Here is a 15,955-nt window from a genome sequence, read left to right on the forward strand (position 1 = left end):
ACCCTTTTCAATGAGCAATCTTTATGATTTGTGACCTGCAATATCCATCCTAGCTCTTCCAAACATATCATCTGCTAGAATAAGTGAAAATAGTACAGGCATGTATGCTGTGGAAATGTTTTGACTAGCACTTCATTGTTTTATTGAGAATTTTATGCAAATGTGTGTGAGAGGTTATTATTTAATAGCTGATCTCCACAGATTTTATGTATGTATGTAAAATTGGGATTCTTTTTCTTCTAATACACATAATTAACTGAACCCAACGTGTGCACTGATGTGTTTCAGCTGACTGACTGCTCTGCTTCAGAACGATATTGAAAATAAAGCAGTAAAGTCCATTGTTTAGTTTAGTTTTATCAGTAAAAATGCTGTCTCGTATTATCCTGGATGCTGAGACAAAGACTCATTTTGCCCATGTCAGAAGTTTTTTAATAACTAATAACTAATTATAAGTTATTAATTTTAGTACAATGTGATCATTTTATAAACTCAAATTTTAATATTCATGTTAAATTATCCCTGTTTGGGAAGTTTATATATAAAAATGGAAATGGACTGATATAGCGCCATCTACTCTCCTGGAGCACTCAGAGCACTTTCATTTTTTGTGTATTAAGCTGAAAAGCTTTGACATGGAATTGAAGCTAACTGTGCTTTTTGCCTTTATCCTCTTTTCTCAAGAAAAATGGGTTTGATGTACAGCAACTTTTCTTTTTATGCTCTATTCAGACTTATCTTTTTATGCCGTGAGCTGCTTTTTATGAGTTTATATCCTGTCATCTTCGCTGAGCATCCCTCGGGAGTTTTACCTTTGTCCCCTTTAATTTTCTATTGGAAAGAATGCTGGGGCGCAGATAATTGGCTCAGCTGCTAACAACGTCCTTTGTCCCTACTGCAGAATTTACTGTACTAAGAACATCTTAATGACAGACTGAGCATGATTTTTTTTTTCTCACAGAATGGCCGTACAGTCTCAAGCTCACCGCTGGCACTTCCCTTCTGAGCTTTAGAGATGGTAAGAAAACTATTTGTCACTCAGCAGTAGACCGCAGACTGGGGTGTATAATTACCACTTACTGCACAATCAGCTGTCTTGTCACAATCGGTGCCAGAACTCTTCAGATTCACATTGGAACTGCTGAAGACAGTTTTTGTTTTCTTAGACACATCTCTAAGTTTTTGTCCTTTTTTGGCAGTTGCTTTCTATTTCTGCATTTTTCTATTCTCACATTTATAATAGGTCTTTTTGCTCTAATAGCAAAACGCATAATTTAGTGTTACAAATAATTTGTTTCCTCACTGACGTCTGTAGTTTTCTCTTGCACGCCTCTCTGTCTGCTCTCCCCTGCCTTCGCCTTCTTTTCTCTCCCTGCTTTGCTGCACCAGCATTTTGATAGCAGATGAGGTGCAGGGGTGGCAGTTTTAATGGGAGGTGGGGGCTTCAGACCCAGATGAGAACAGTCAATACTTCATATCTCCACCTGGAAGGAGATACAGAGGGCAGAGCAAATTCTAATAGGACAAGATGTATGACACCCATATAGAGTTTTAAGCATCTTGCCAATGGAAAATGCTGACAGCGCTTGACACAACAAATTCATTAATTTCAACATTTGCAAATGGAATGTGGTTTCTACAAAGAAGGCAACACTGGCAGCACAGCAAATGAAAAATGGAACTCAAGGACAACAGTGAAAGTGAAGCCACATTAGCATAAATCAAATAGTCAAACTTTTACATCTTTGGTTGTTCTTGTAAATAGTAGCAACCCTGAGCAACCCCCCCACCCTGCATCAGACTATAGGTGTGATTATGTGCTGGTGGTTTCAGAGGTGTGTTGTAATGAAAGTGGATGGCTGTGGATGAAAGGGGTGTTCCCTGCCTCGCTGCCAAGTCCCATTCTTCCACCTGAACTCAATCAGCCATTCAGCCCATGTAGATAGAGCTTACTGTTGGCTTCTCATATTGGCTTCCATTGCCCAGAAAATAGCTCTGCAATCATTTCACATTCCTTCCCATATCCCTCTCAGGTTGACTACATCTGCTCTCATTCATCCCTTTGCCACTCATAAATGAACTACAGTCTTATCAGTATCGCAGGATATCAGCTCTGAATGATGTGATGTGATCGATTTTAGTCTGAAGATCACGGCTGCTCATGAAGATGTTAATACTGTGACCAGATTGCGCCTCGCAGACTTATTTCTATGATAATGCACTTATTCATATGCCTTTTCTAATATTTCCTTATAGCAAATCAATAAAGGAGCACGTGCCGACTGCATTCCCTACCAGACAAAGAATGTTGGAAATATGTACAGCTTGCATGCATACATTGAACTCAGCATTTATAGAAATGACATTATAAAGGTTTTCAGGGAAACTGTGGCATACTGTATGCCTAACACAGCATTGTATACTCATTTTCTGTCAAAGTAAAAATAAATATCACCTGATGCGTGTAAATGAGAATACGAGGACAGGGCTGTGAAGCAAACAATACAACAATCTTCCCATGAAATGATGTTGGATACACTCTTTGCAAGAGAATCACAAGCAATTGTCTACACAGCAATGAAAAGAGGAGTAGAGTCTATTGTACCTGTCTTTGTCTGGCCCCGGTTAAATGCTGCTGGTTGTGTTTGATCTCAGACGCCTGCTTTTGGCTCCTTTGCAAGGCCTTGCCACTTGGGTGCTGAACTGCTTCATTCCAGTTGCCTGTGTTTGTTTGCTTAACGCTAGGCTGTGCTTTCACACAGACATAATTAAATCAACCCTAATCCACTATTTATGCATTCTGCTCCTGAATTATTCACATAACAGTTTTATGTGTTATTGTATTTTTTTTCTTTCTCCAAGACAGTTTGAACTTGCGTGGCTGCCGTTATTGAATATACCCTCCCTCAAGATTGCTTTTTTATTAATTAATCCCCCCCTCCCTCTCGTTCTGCAGTAATACACAATGCAGTCATGTAAAAGCTGTGCTTGCAATTTTTTTTTGGTTGCTTAAGCAAGTATGAATTGGTTTAATGTAACTGTGCTGCGTGTAATAAGAGTAATTAGACACTCTTGAGAGTACATCAGCTTTCAACAAACATTTTAAACATTGAAATATTAATGTGTACACATGCACACGGCAGTGATGCACCTTAGTTTTCCAGGGTACAATACATTCAACACATTGAGCCTTTCAACAGATCTGCAAATCGGTGTCCGTTCAGTCTGGAACTGAATCAGCTAATCTGCTGACCTGTCCTCAGGAAGCAAAGGACAAAAATCTGGGCCTGTCTAGCCAGGACTCCAAGATAAGTACACTGAGGCCAAGACTTCCTCCATCAGCCTTTATTGTTTACTTAAATAAATAAATAAAGCTAATGAAAAGATAACTCACTGTTACACAAGAGCCATTTACATGGACTGCTCACTGCATGATGCTGAAGTCTCTTCAAAAGTTATTGTCCAGCAGAAAATGGAAACTCGTCAAGTACTAAAACCTTGGCTACTGAGTCAGCATACTTTATGAAACCTAGAGTTAAGACTGGAAGCTACTTTCAACTGCTCGCTTTCCACAAAGGGTCACCACAACAGGAAGCGCTGCATGTTTATTTTGGCAGAGTTTTACAACAGATGACCTTTCTGACAGAACACCCCAAGGGGATTTGTGTTATCAGCTCCAGTTGAACCAGTGACCTTTGCTTGATAAGCAAATGTGTAAACCACTACGCTATGGAGCTACTCAAGTTAAACGTTCACATTTAAATGTGAAAAAATAAAAGTGTAGCGTTGGAAAGAACTCAACTTGCATCCTTAGACTATTTCTAAGCAGTGCCGTTGCACAGCACACAGAGCATTTCTACATATACAGATATACAGAGAACATATATATAGAAACAGCTGGTGAAAGAACTATATACTGCTTTGAATGAATGTCAGAATTTCCAACTGAATCACCACATCTAGTCTGATTTCCAATTCCTACAGTCAGAGCAGCCCCACCAACTCCGACTTAACATTGCACTGTATCACTAGTGACACATCAATGGCTCCGCTTTGTTAAGAAACAAACCCCTCAGGTTACCAACCTGTTGCAGTGCAAACAACCATTCGTGGCTATTCGCAATCTAGAATCATAATTTAACCTCACTCCACTAACTGCACATCTTTGGACAGTGGGGGGAAACCACGAAGACACATGGAGAACATGCAAACTCCTCACAGAAAGACCTCAGCCAGGTGGGGGAGTCAAACTCTTGCTGTGAAGCAACAGTGCTAAGCCTTGCGCCACTGTGCTTTTCAAGACAATTACATTTTGAATACGCCTCAAGGCATTTTATATTATTTATATGTGCAGTAATGCCACACATGTGGCGGTGTTCTCATGCAAAAAGTGTTATATGTTACGTGCAATGGTGTTTTGTGTGAATGACTGTCACAGTAAGGGAGGCACTTAATCTCATTTTATTTCATGTACTTTTATTAACAATAAAGATTAAGATATAAGATCTTTTTAATTCACTTGGTGAAAGCGGGAAGGAAAAACTCTCTTTTAACAGCAAGAAACCTCTGGCAGAACCAGGCTCACCAATATTTGTAGGTGTATATAATTTCACCTAAAAGAAAATAGCATCTTAAAGTCTCACCCTGCTGCAGAGGCTTAAATAAAATGTTATTGTTACATATTGTTACACAAGTAAAATGTAAATACTGATTATGTCACACTCATTTATTTTGTCTTCCCAATAACATCCATTCTTGCATCGCAACATCTGCAACATATTTTCAGTTATTTAAATTAGCTGAAAAAGTAGTGATTTGATTTCTTTGAAATACGAGAATCAGGACATGAACTCTGGTCTCCATCCCGACCACCTCCCTACAACTAGTAAGCGGTACATAAATTAAGCTTTTCATACTACATGACTTTACTGGCAGGAAACATAATTGCATTTCTGCATGAAAATATACACAAATAACCTAAGCAATTAAAAAAAACACTAGCTATAAACTTTCTTAGACTTTAACAAATCTTAATTAGGTAAAATTCTGCGTAAATATAAATATATAAGGTGAAACATATTATGGGCAAGCCGGTGCAGAGGTTCCACTCCTCCTTCACGTCACAGTGGAAGTCTGCCAAGTGGAAACAGACAGAGAGGTTAATTAGGTGGAGTAAATTCTGATGTTCCGGTTCAAATGAAAAGCAAATGACATCCACTGTCATCCATCACCATCGGACCGCTCTCTGCGCACCTATCAAGCAATCGTAGCATATAATGAAATGGCAGTCAAAAGGTTAGCGATACAGGCATCTGCAGGGGCTCGTGCCTTGTGTTAAATATTGAGAGTAGCCTGTAGCATTGTGTTGACAAACTGACCCATTTTTTGTGGATGTCTCCTTAATGTTTGAAATCTATAGTAAAGCCCCTGTGGAGACAGATCTCATGAAGAGACTTTATATTCATTTTCCATCTTCTGCTTGCTTTAAGGTGTTGTGCAGGCATTCCCGACATTGTTTTACTGATTGATCATCTGCTTCCTGTGATCTTCAGATGTCTCTGTTCTGCACATATCAATATTTCATTCATTCAAGAGCAGCACGTAAAAACAAAACATCGATTCCTGCTTCCAATTTGAAAATCTCCTAAAAATTTTATACGGGTGATTTTTTTTTTTTTTTGTCTTACAGAACGGATTACATTTTAATGAAGCTTGCCTATCTCGGCCGCGTTTCATTTTCTTGCTGTCCATCAATTTGATATCCGTGTACAGAAAATTCCACCAGCCTCAAATCTTCAGGGAATAAGTTATCGTTACAGCATCCTGTTCACTATATGGTGTTGTTTTCAAAACACCTAACAACGTAGACGCCAAAGTTTATTTAATATTTCCTCTGCTGATGTTATATAGTATGCTCCACTGATATTGTGCAGATTACACACAACAACCTAAACTCAGCGCAATTGCACAGAGTGTAGAACAAAATAATAACCTCTCGACAATATTCTGCACACTAAAATTATTCAAGAGCCATTATTAGATACACACTGCCAGCAGCTGCAACATTGTTTTCCTGAAAACCCTCCAAATATTTTAGAAAGGCGTCATGCCATAACACATTTTTGAAATGCTATTCTCTCCTCTTTGTGAAAGTGTTAATTAATCTGAAGGGTTTGTTGATTTTTACCGGGTTGTCACATAACTCGGGGAATGTCTGTGAAGTTTTCTCTTTGGTCAGCAAGAGGAAAGTTTCACTGCTTCCCCAAAGCTGACAGTATTTGTTGCAAGATCAGTGGCATCCCTGTGAATTGCGTAGGCATGAATGCTTTTCTACTGTGTGAATATGTAGGCTTATAGTGGAGGTCGCGCCAGGTCCTTCTAGTAGGTAATTATAACTGGCAGCTGGCTGGCCCATCACAAATGATGCAGTAGCAACTATGGCCTAAGTATGTGTTTGAATTGACACATTGTAACACTGCATGACAATTTGACAGCTGTTAATGTTACTGATTAAGAACAAGATATATATAAATTGTATACTGTAAACTACAGTCTTAAAACATTTACACAAAGTAATTCTTAGTTCTTCACTCGGGGCCAAACCACTAAACTGTCTGTCCTCTGGGTTCAAGGACCAAGACATATAAGCTGTAAAACTTTTTGTAACATCTTTCACCAGTGGGTGAATTGACAGACATCTGTACATGATGGGAACCTTTTGTATAGAACACATGCTGTGTGTAACTGTAGTCTTTACAGATAGTAAAATCTGATCAGCTGTATCAGCAAAATGAATCTTGAGTGGATTAAATTTCTTCCTAATTATTTTAGTGGTGTCAGATACGATCATGTACTAGTTGGTCCTAATTTATGCAGGCAGGATCATTAAATTCCCAATGAGCCCTTACAAATTTTGTGCCTCAGTGATAAATGCGAGAAAAAAAGAGAAAAAAAAAGAGAAAAAAAACTGTGTTGCTTTAAATGCGCAGTTCTTAAAATTAAATTTGAGTGGAAATATTGTCTCCTAGAGCATTTGGCTTGTGGTAAGAGAAAGCCACGAGAGAGAGACACTAGAGGAGAGATAATCAACTCAGTCTCACAGAAAGATGTTTGAAAGCTGGTGTACTGGTCCTCAGAGTTTGGGAGTTATTTAATCTTGACCTGTGCTGTGGCTCAGGATGTAGCATGAGGCATCTGCTAATTGGAAGGTGGGTGGTTTGATTCCTGGCTCTTCCAACCTGCGTGTCAAAGTATCCCTGGGCACGATACTGAACCCCAAGTTGCCCCTGATATAGCTGTGTGAGAGTCTGAACGTTAGTGCTTAGGCATATGAGTGTGTGTGAATTGCTAAGCGAAGCTCGTACAAAGAAAAGTGGTTTAGGTGCCCACATTGAGTAGAAATGTGCCATTTAAGGACCATTTACTGTCATATGACCGTTCTTTAAGAAACATAAGCCCATATGAAACTGATGTATGTTCTCATGTGGCACAATAAAAGGTTCTTTTCTTTTCTCTTTTTCTTTTCTTTTCATTTTCACTTGTTTTTTGGTTCAGTCCAATGTTTAAGACGATTTCATCAGCTTTGGGGAAAAATCATAGTTTTGGTTATTAGTCAAGCCTAATTTCCATTTCGCCTTGTTGATAATGCCATACATGCACTGATCTTCCCAAAAAATGTAGGTAGCCATCTCACAAATTTACAGCCTTTGTTGTGAGAAACATTACATTTTGTGCCGCAGACCAGTGCGAATTACTACTTCACACTTTTGCTGTGAGAGTGGGCTGGCAGATGACATAGAGTATTATGTTGATTTTTGAAAAGGGAAAGAAGCAATACAAACCCTGCAGCAAACATACATTAAAATGAGACTTTGTTCAAATGTTGCTGCGCTGATTTTTATTATTTCATGAAAATAATCCACCCACCATCACCACCCGCCTGCAGCAGATATCACAAAACTGCCGTATCTTAATGACATTTTGGACAGTGAAAATTTCAAGCTGGGAGCACTTTCAAATCTTTTCATAGACCTCCTCTGCTTTGTAGGCATCAATTAGCCTCATTTTCAGATCCTCAGTTGTTCAGAGGATCCCATGGCTGTTAAGTGTTGCCACAAGATTTAAAGAGTCAGAACTTACCAGCTTTGGACCTGCCAAAAGCTGACAATTCTTCACTTTCCTTTCAAGTCCTAATTCATCAATTAAGGCCTAATGAGATAATAAACCTCTAAGAATTTTACAGCAAAACGAGAGCCAAACTTTTGCAAATGCCGCAGATGGGATTTAATTTCCCAGTGTTTGTTTTTTTGCTGCAAGGTCTGTATATACGTCTTGTCACCTCTTAAAATCAACTGAGGGCAGGCCGAACGTTTGCATATAAATGTAACCCGTCACAAATGACTGCGCTAGGGGAGAAAAAGCAATTCATGAAATAACAAATGGGAAGCAGAGTTTGTCTACTGCGAGGTGTTCCTACTGTAAAAGAGAGCGGGGACCCATTTTGTGAGATTTGTTTAATAATTCAGCACGGCCTTAAACCAATTCACTTCAAATGCCCAGATGGTATTTTTATTAGGCAAATGCTCCATACTTGAAAGAAATAATTTCCTCACCTCCCAAAACTGGCAGGGGTACCTTCAAGCCATGAGGAATTCACTGTGAGGAGAATCAGTCGTGCACGTCTTAAGGGTCCTAATTCACCAAAACAGTAATTTCATGGATGTATCTGTGCTAATGCCACAGAGGCAGATTGAAAATTAGTGCTTTGTAGAGCCATAAGTAAGATAATCTGAGCCGAAGGATGGATGTGATCTTCTGAGGGGAAGTCGCACGGTCGGGCCATGGTCACGTTATGAACAGTGCTGTGTTTGACTAATTAGGTTTAAGTGTCGACATGTAGCCTCGGCAGCCATCTGAATGAAGGGAAACTTCTCAGACTTGGGGGGGGGAAAGTCTTTTTCCCTGGAGGACCTTCTATGATTTGGGTTTTTTTTGTTGTTGTTTTTTTACAAGTAAGACTTGCTGTTTATTGCACAGGGTGTAAGTTTAAATCCTTGTCATACAGTTCCTCTGCCAAGATTTCCAGAGTATAATAAAAGCATAAGCACAATACCCCGAAGAGAGATGAGTGGAGTGTACTTCTCATATCTCTGACCTTACAAAATCCTGCCCTCTGGACAGAAACACCAACTGAGCTGTAGTCAACTACACTAGGAGTGCTTCCTAATTATCAGCCTCAAGCAGTTTGTTTTGAAGATACCATTTAAAGGAAAGAAACCAAAGAAGAAGAAGAAGAAGAAGAAAAACCTGTTCAGAGACCAGGTTTTTCTCAATACGGAAGGAGTATGAAAATGAAGGAGTATGAAAATGAATGGCAGGGACAGGGCTGTGTTGATTGACACTGCAATACTGTCCTATTCCTTTTGATGAGATTAAATTGTCATGACCTCTCAGATATGGAAATTGAGGCACCGATGTGAGGCTTCGGAAATGTCAACATTATTAAACCAGTTAAAGCACTTAAAGGTGCAGTTAAGTCATTTCTCCTGCATTTTTTTTGACTTCGGCACAAAAGCTAAATATGTATAAGTTTATTATACTGTATGTAAATTCTAAACTTTATTAATAACATAAGCTCCCAAAATGGAGTAAGACATTTAATGCTGACGCCAAATTTTATTTTGTTGCAAATTATTATTATGGAACATGGTCATTAGGCTAAAGTAGTCACCCTTTTAAAAAATAAAATAAAATATGAAGACCTATAACTGGAAATGATTTATAGACTTATAGACATATTTCCTGTAGGTGATCACAGAGGCTCCTGATTCATTGTACTATTTATTTGAACCTTTCACTCACAATCAAAGTCTTATCCCGCAGTGGCCTATCACAGCTGCTTTAATAAAAAGCTAATATCTCGGGGGCTCTTGCTATACTTATACTGTGGATCAGGGGCAGAGGGGGTAAGTGGTGTGTGAAATAGACTCCAGTTAGCTGATGGACATAAGAAAGGGCTCGGATGGTTGGTTGTCACTCACACAGCCAGAACCGCTTTTGCTCCATCTGAAGTTTAAAAAAAATAAAAAATATGAATCTAAATTGGCTGGAAAATGCATTTTTCTACCAATAGATCCCAGAAGTGGCACGGGGCATCATCACACAGAGTCATTCGGAGCAAAGACGGTGCACACCGCCTTGCCTGCTCCGCCGTGCGGTAGGAGGGGTTGTAGTGACGCTGTTATCCAATGGGCACCGGCTTCCTCCGGACGGAGCGCAGCGTCTCTGTCTCAGCGGCACTTTTGCGCCAGACAAGTACGGTCGGCGTCTCACTCAGCAGTGGAGAAGCGGAAGACAGCGCTCCGGGAATTACTGAGGTGTATTTGGCGAAGAAGACTAATCTTTTCCTCTTTTTACCCCCCACCAACACGCGGGTTTTGCAAAGATGAACGCTGGCTGCGTCATCTTGGCGTGCACCTTACTTGTGGGCGCATCCTCGGTAAGATGAGTTAATTTCTACACGTATAGTCACCCTAACAGTACGGTGGAAGTGCTGCACTGCTGTAGTGCTTACTTCGGTTTTTGCAGCGCGCTGCAGGGGCGCTCGAAAGTGGCCGTTAACGGATCAGCTTTTGCGCTATGATGGCAACACGATTTGTGTAACAGAATCCCGTGTGGCCCATTTGAAGTTGGTAATTATGTCGGCTCTCACTGCAGTGGAAAAGTCACTGATAACTCTTCGCTTGCCTCCACAGCCTGTCGTCCACATAAACTGCAGTGCATTATTGCAGAGGACAGTGGTTTCCAGAGGGGCTTCTCGTGCTGCTTGCTGCGATCAACTTCGTTTACGCACGTTTACGCGCTTTAATGTCTTCTTTTGTTTTGAGTTAAGGGTTTAGCGCCTTATTACGGACTTCGATTCAAGAGGCAAATGAGCAACAGTATAAATAGCTTATATATATATTTTTTAAATATCCAAACTCAGTCAAATGATGTACTTATTATTATGGGGTTTTGTTGAGGTGTGCTGATAGCAAAGCCGAGTTAGGGGTGGGGGGAGCGCAGTATAATTTCTTTAGAGTAGCATTGATGGTGCGATGAATAAGGTGCATCCCTGGGAGTGCATTCTTCCTCCCCACTGGATAACGTGAGCCTACGGCTATGTCTGTATGTCAGCTATATATTTAAATGCACTTGGCTTTCACACATGCGCACAGACTTCAATCAGCGTGCAATGTATATATTTCATGTTTGAACATTTCCAGCTAGTCATTCTCACCATCTTTCTAATGCTCATTAGTCCTGCCACTTATATTACTTTTCTTTGAGTTTCATTATATTCAGAATGTGTGGATCACATTATTGCCTTAATCATGATGATTATGGTCCTTGAAATAGTGTGTCACGCATTCAGGGTGTAGTCCACCTCTTATACTCCTGCTTCTCGAAATCCTATGTAGACGATAGAGTAGGTAAAGATGGATTAAAGAAATTTATTTCCCTTTAATTCCTAATCTAAGTATCTCCCGTGAAGCTTGATGTATCTTTACAGTGAATCTAAGCAGGTGCCTGCAGCTCCAGAGTTAGATTTCCACACTGTGACGGTCTGAATTTCAACGTGCTGTAGTCTGAAACAAATCATTCACTGTGGCAAGAGAGACTGTGAGATTCAATATCAACTCAAAGAGGCCGTGAGATCAGCTTGTGACCCTGGTGGCTGCAAGTCAATTTGCCAATCTTAACAGGCTGCCTTGTTTTATTCCTCAGGGGAGTAAGGCAGGCCAGCCCCTCAAACCCCCGTGCAGACCAGGCTTCTCCCAGAACTTCTACACGGTGATTGTCTCAAGAGACTTACTGCACGGCCAGAGCATTCTCAAAGGTAAGCCTGCCGCTGCTGGATCTCATTTACCGTCTGATGATAGTTTCTCTTCTTGGCCCAGATGTGTTCCTGACTAGTGTGATCGAATGAGTAGGTTTGCGTATACTTTTGCGAGTGGTAGAAGGAATATATTATGGTGCGCGAATTACTTCCGACAACGCAAACTTGCCTGGGCAACCTAAGAAACCCATCTCGAGCACAGGGATATCATTTTATAATTAAGCAGAAGGCTTGGGGGAAAAAAAACTCGCCATGCCATTAAAAATGATGACTGTGTGTGTGTAACGCATTCTGTTCAAGAGTTTCCATGTGGTGTGACGGCGTATTGATAAATGAACAATTGCTTTACACTGCTGTAGTAAAAACAACACATTTGTTCTTTGTTTGATTGACTGAGCAGCGAGATCACAGAGCAAAATAATCTAAATAGCTTCTTCCCCTTTCTGCACGTTGCAGCTGGAATGCTCCAAACCTTCTTCTTTTCTTTCCGCTTTTCATTGTAATATGTTTTCCGTCCTTTTTTTTTCTTTCTGTTTTTTAGAGGAATTCAATTCTGTTGTTGCTCGCTCCATTTCTTTTCAGTGGAGGCAGTGTACTGAATCTACAGAAGTTCATCTCCTGCCATTTAAAGGATGCTCTTTTTTTTCTTCAGTGTGTCTCTTCTGTTTGCTGGTGCATCCTAACCATATTGGAAATGAATCCCCCACAGCCATATTCCTGTGTCCCAATTTGCATAACTGACAGATAAACAGCACCTTTGACATTTGCTGGATGTGCTTCTATAAAACAGAACTTCAAAAATTCTAGATGATGAAATTACCCCCAAGACGAGAAGAGAGGAGGCCGTGAAGTTATATTACTTTGGTATTTTGAGCATTGCGAAGCTGCACCAAGTTCCTGCTATGAGAGTTCAGGGACTTGGTTTTTAAATTGGGCCCAATATTTAGGTTGTTTCACATTTTCTTCTCTTTTTTTCTCACCCGTTGCAACTTACATCACTGTTATTCATACTTGTGGGTAACAGCTCAACAGCAGTGTACAATAAGCTTACCTCTCCCCTGACACTTTGCCTTTATAGCCGAATATTTGTCTATTGTTATGTGAAATGCTATTTGCCAGGAGGAAATGACATTCTCACTGTAACAGCTGTTCGAGCATTTTCTGACTGCAAGGAAAACAACCGAATTATTCTGGAGGTTATTTTGTTATTTAGGTAGCTGACAAGGACAGTGCAGCTGGTCAGTGGGGAGCCAGTTTGCCTGAAGGGGCTCAGGGCTCAAGGTTTCAGCCTGTTTAGAAATGGGCTCAGGCATCCTCACTGACCCAAGCAGTATTAACGGAGAGTGATATGTATCCAGACAGATATTGTATGTCGATTCCTCCTTTATGCTTGTGGGTGTCTCGGGGTGTGGGGGTGTTACATGCATGCGATTCAGCCCGGTGTACATATTAGCTGACGCTTGAATTCGAGAAAATGTCACAGCAACGCTCAGCTGCATTAGTTTGATGTATCTTACGTGGTGCGTCAGCTCCGGCTTTGATCCATATTGCCTTTGCTTCAAGTCTCCGTCTCTCACTGTCTGTCTGCGTTTGTTCTTGGTAAAAATCAATCTGAGAACCATATTGTCTTCCTCAAAACTGCCATTCAAAAGGATATAGCTGCAGCTGCTTAAGTTCTCATGCACCGCCTAATGTGAATTGGCTAGCGTTACTTAAGGTTTGCATTCTATACAGTGGGACACAACGTGGGAGGAAGTCTTTAATAATAATGCCACAATATGTATAACCTGAATCTGTCACTTAACAATAAAAAAAAAAAAATGAATGGATGTAGAATGAAATTAAAGGAGGGGCTGGGATGCTCAAGAGCTGGCTATGGGGGGTTGCTGGACTACTGAGGTCTGTGTGGCTGCTGTCTCCCTGGAGAGATGGACAGTGAGCAGTTGAGGGAAGGACCAAAAAGCTTTGGCCCAGCAGGTGCAGTGTGAACCAGGCTTCTGTTTCCAGTCACTGAACAATATGTGCGCCTCACCTCCTTTCATGCTGAGGTTGCAGGGGGAGTTGTCTTTCTTGTAGTTTATTGTTTTGATGGTGTGTGGGTAGTTTGGCAGGGCTACACAGTATTTTCCTGTCAAATTCATTAACAACAACCTGCATTTATTTAAGACTTTTGAAATGTTTTTCTCTATATTGTAGATGCATGCATGTGGCCATTTATGTCTGACCAAGACCCGCAGCGTTTGCTTAAATGTCCAAACTGGTGTCCTGTTACACTTTCTGTTACTGTTGACAGTTTTGAATTGCACACATGCAGTAATTAAAATGAATGGGCTACCTCCAAGGGACCCACTGATTTTTAAAAATCTATTTCAGACCAACAAAAATATAAATTGTAGCGTTTTTTTTTTTTTTGTTTGTTTTTTTAAAGATTTGAATCTGCTTGTCCCCTTGCAGGGCCAATGCTAATCAATACAAAGATATTCAGGGTGATAACATTTATCCTGTGAAGAAACAGTGTGGTCTCTTCCAGAATGAAAATGACACCATACATAGGGTGTGAGGGATATATCATATTCTGCGGGATTGGCAAAAACAGATCGCAACCTAAGTGATCACCAGATATCGGACCAACATGTTAGACAGCGCTGTCTCCCACCTTTGTCAAAACAAACACACACACATTGGAGTTTAGGGTCTGGTGGGGGTTCCACCTTTCCAAGAGAGGGCAGCATCTCATGACCCAACACTGTCCTAGAACATCTTACGCTCTGTTAATGTTTCACTCATCTGTATGCACATGTAGTCTGTTTTATTTGTGAGGATTAAAGAAATAACACAGAGTAAAGGTTGAGTAAGGTAGCCACACTTGAACTGGCAGTTCAGCAGAGTTCACATTTAATGCCTTTAAGCCATAGCCTATCAGGGGACTCCGAGCTGCAATTCTATCTGCATTGGATGCTTTAAGAGTCCATGAGGGAGGGGAGTTTTCTCAAGCCACAAAGGATTGTGTAACCCTTTCTTTATAGGAATCTATTTGGCATCACCCTATATCTCACAGAGAGTCTTCAGGAGTGTCATGTTTCCTCCTCACTCTTTTTCATTTGTGGAGTCCTGCAGAGGTAAAACTGGAATATTCACTAATAAAGAAGGTATAATAATATTTTGTATTGCAGCAATACCTTCTTTTCTTAATGCTATAATATCTCAGATTTAGCTTTATTGGTCATGATTATTATGTTGGGAATGAGAATGAATCAGTAAAGTGCATGTTTTTTTTCTGGATTTGACAAAATAGAAACCAATAGACACTCTCTAAACACATTCTGCCATTAAAACTTGTCAGCAGTTATTATTGGTATGGTTTAATATCCTTGCAGCTTTTCTGTACTTCCTCCTGTACAGTACAATGCAAAAGTCCCAAGCCTTTGATGTAGTCTTCAGGAGTAGGTCTCCAGGCTTCTTGATGAACACTCAAACCTCTTCTTTGGATGTTGGCGGCTGTTTGTTCTGTTCTCTGTTGAGATGATCCCACACTGCTTCAATAATGTTGAGATCTGGACTCTGGGGAAGCTGATTCATGACTGTTTGCTTGGGATCATTATCTTGTTGAAATCCTATTAAGTCCATTGCCTGTCAGATGTTTTCTAGATGGTATTGCATGGTGGATCAAAACCTGACCTTACTTTTATGTGTTCTGAACTCCTTTAATTTTGAAAAGATCCACATAACCACTGGCTGAAATGTAACCCCAAAACATAAGAGAGCCTCCACAGTTTTTTACAGATGGCTGTAGATCCTCACTGTTTACGTCTGTCCTGACCTCCTCCATGCAGAAATTCCAAATTTGAATTCATCACTCCATAAGACCTGTGGCCACTGATTTTCAGTTTTGCAAAGTGCCTGATGACGCAATTTAAAACTGGTTCTTTGCCAACTTGTTTGCTATGTGTGCACAAATCCTGTGAGTTTAGGTTTTTTTTTTTTTTTATGAATTCATAAAGGATTCATATTTCAGCCTTAAGTGGCTTTAAAATAAACAAACAAACAAAATCCTCTGAAAATGGTCAGGTACAAGGA

General features: G+C 40.3%; 1 protein-coding gene across 2 annotated transcripts in view; it reads left to right on the forward strand.

The window, feature by feature from the left end:
* The first annotated feature begins 10,155 nt into the window (after positions 1–10,155).
* cdh4 (cadherin 4, type 1, R-cadherin (retinal)) overlaps positions 10,156–15,955 on the forward strand; it is a 215,250-nt gene continuing 209,450 nt past the window's right edge. The window contains exons 1-2 of one of the 2 annotated variants that reach the window (XM_005915339.3): positions 10,156–10,498; positions 11,767–11,878. In XM_005915339.3, coding sequence (XP_005915401.1) covers positions 10,445–10,498; positions 11,767–11,878 — 166 coding nt within the window. In that variant the 5' untranslated portion in view covers positions 10,156–10,444. The remainder of the gene's footprint in view (positions 10,499–11,766; positions 11,879–15,955) is intronic. The other variant, XM_005915340.3, reaches the window with a different exon arrangement.

The sequence above is a fragment of the Haplochromis burtoni genome, unplaced genomic scaffold, assembly GCF_018398535.1.
Source record: "Haplochromis burtoni strain Fernald_Lab_line unplaced genomic scaffold, NCSU_Asbu1 Contig_12, whole genome shotgun sequence".
Classification (NCBI taxonomy): domain Eukaryota; kingdom Metazoa; phylum Chordata; class Actinopteri; order Cichliformes; family Cichlidae; genus Haplochromis; species Haplochromis burtoni.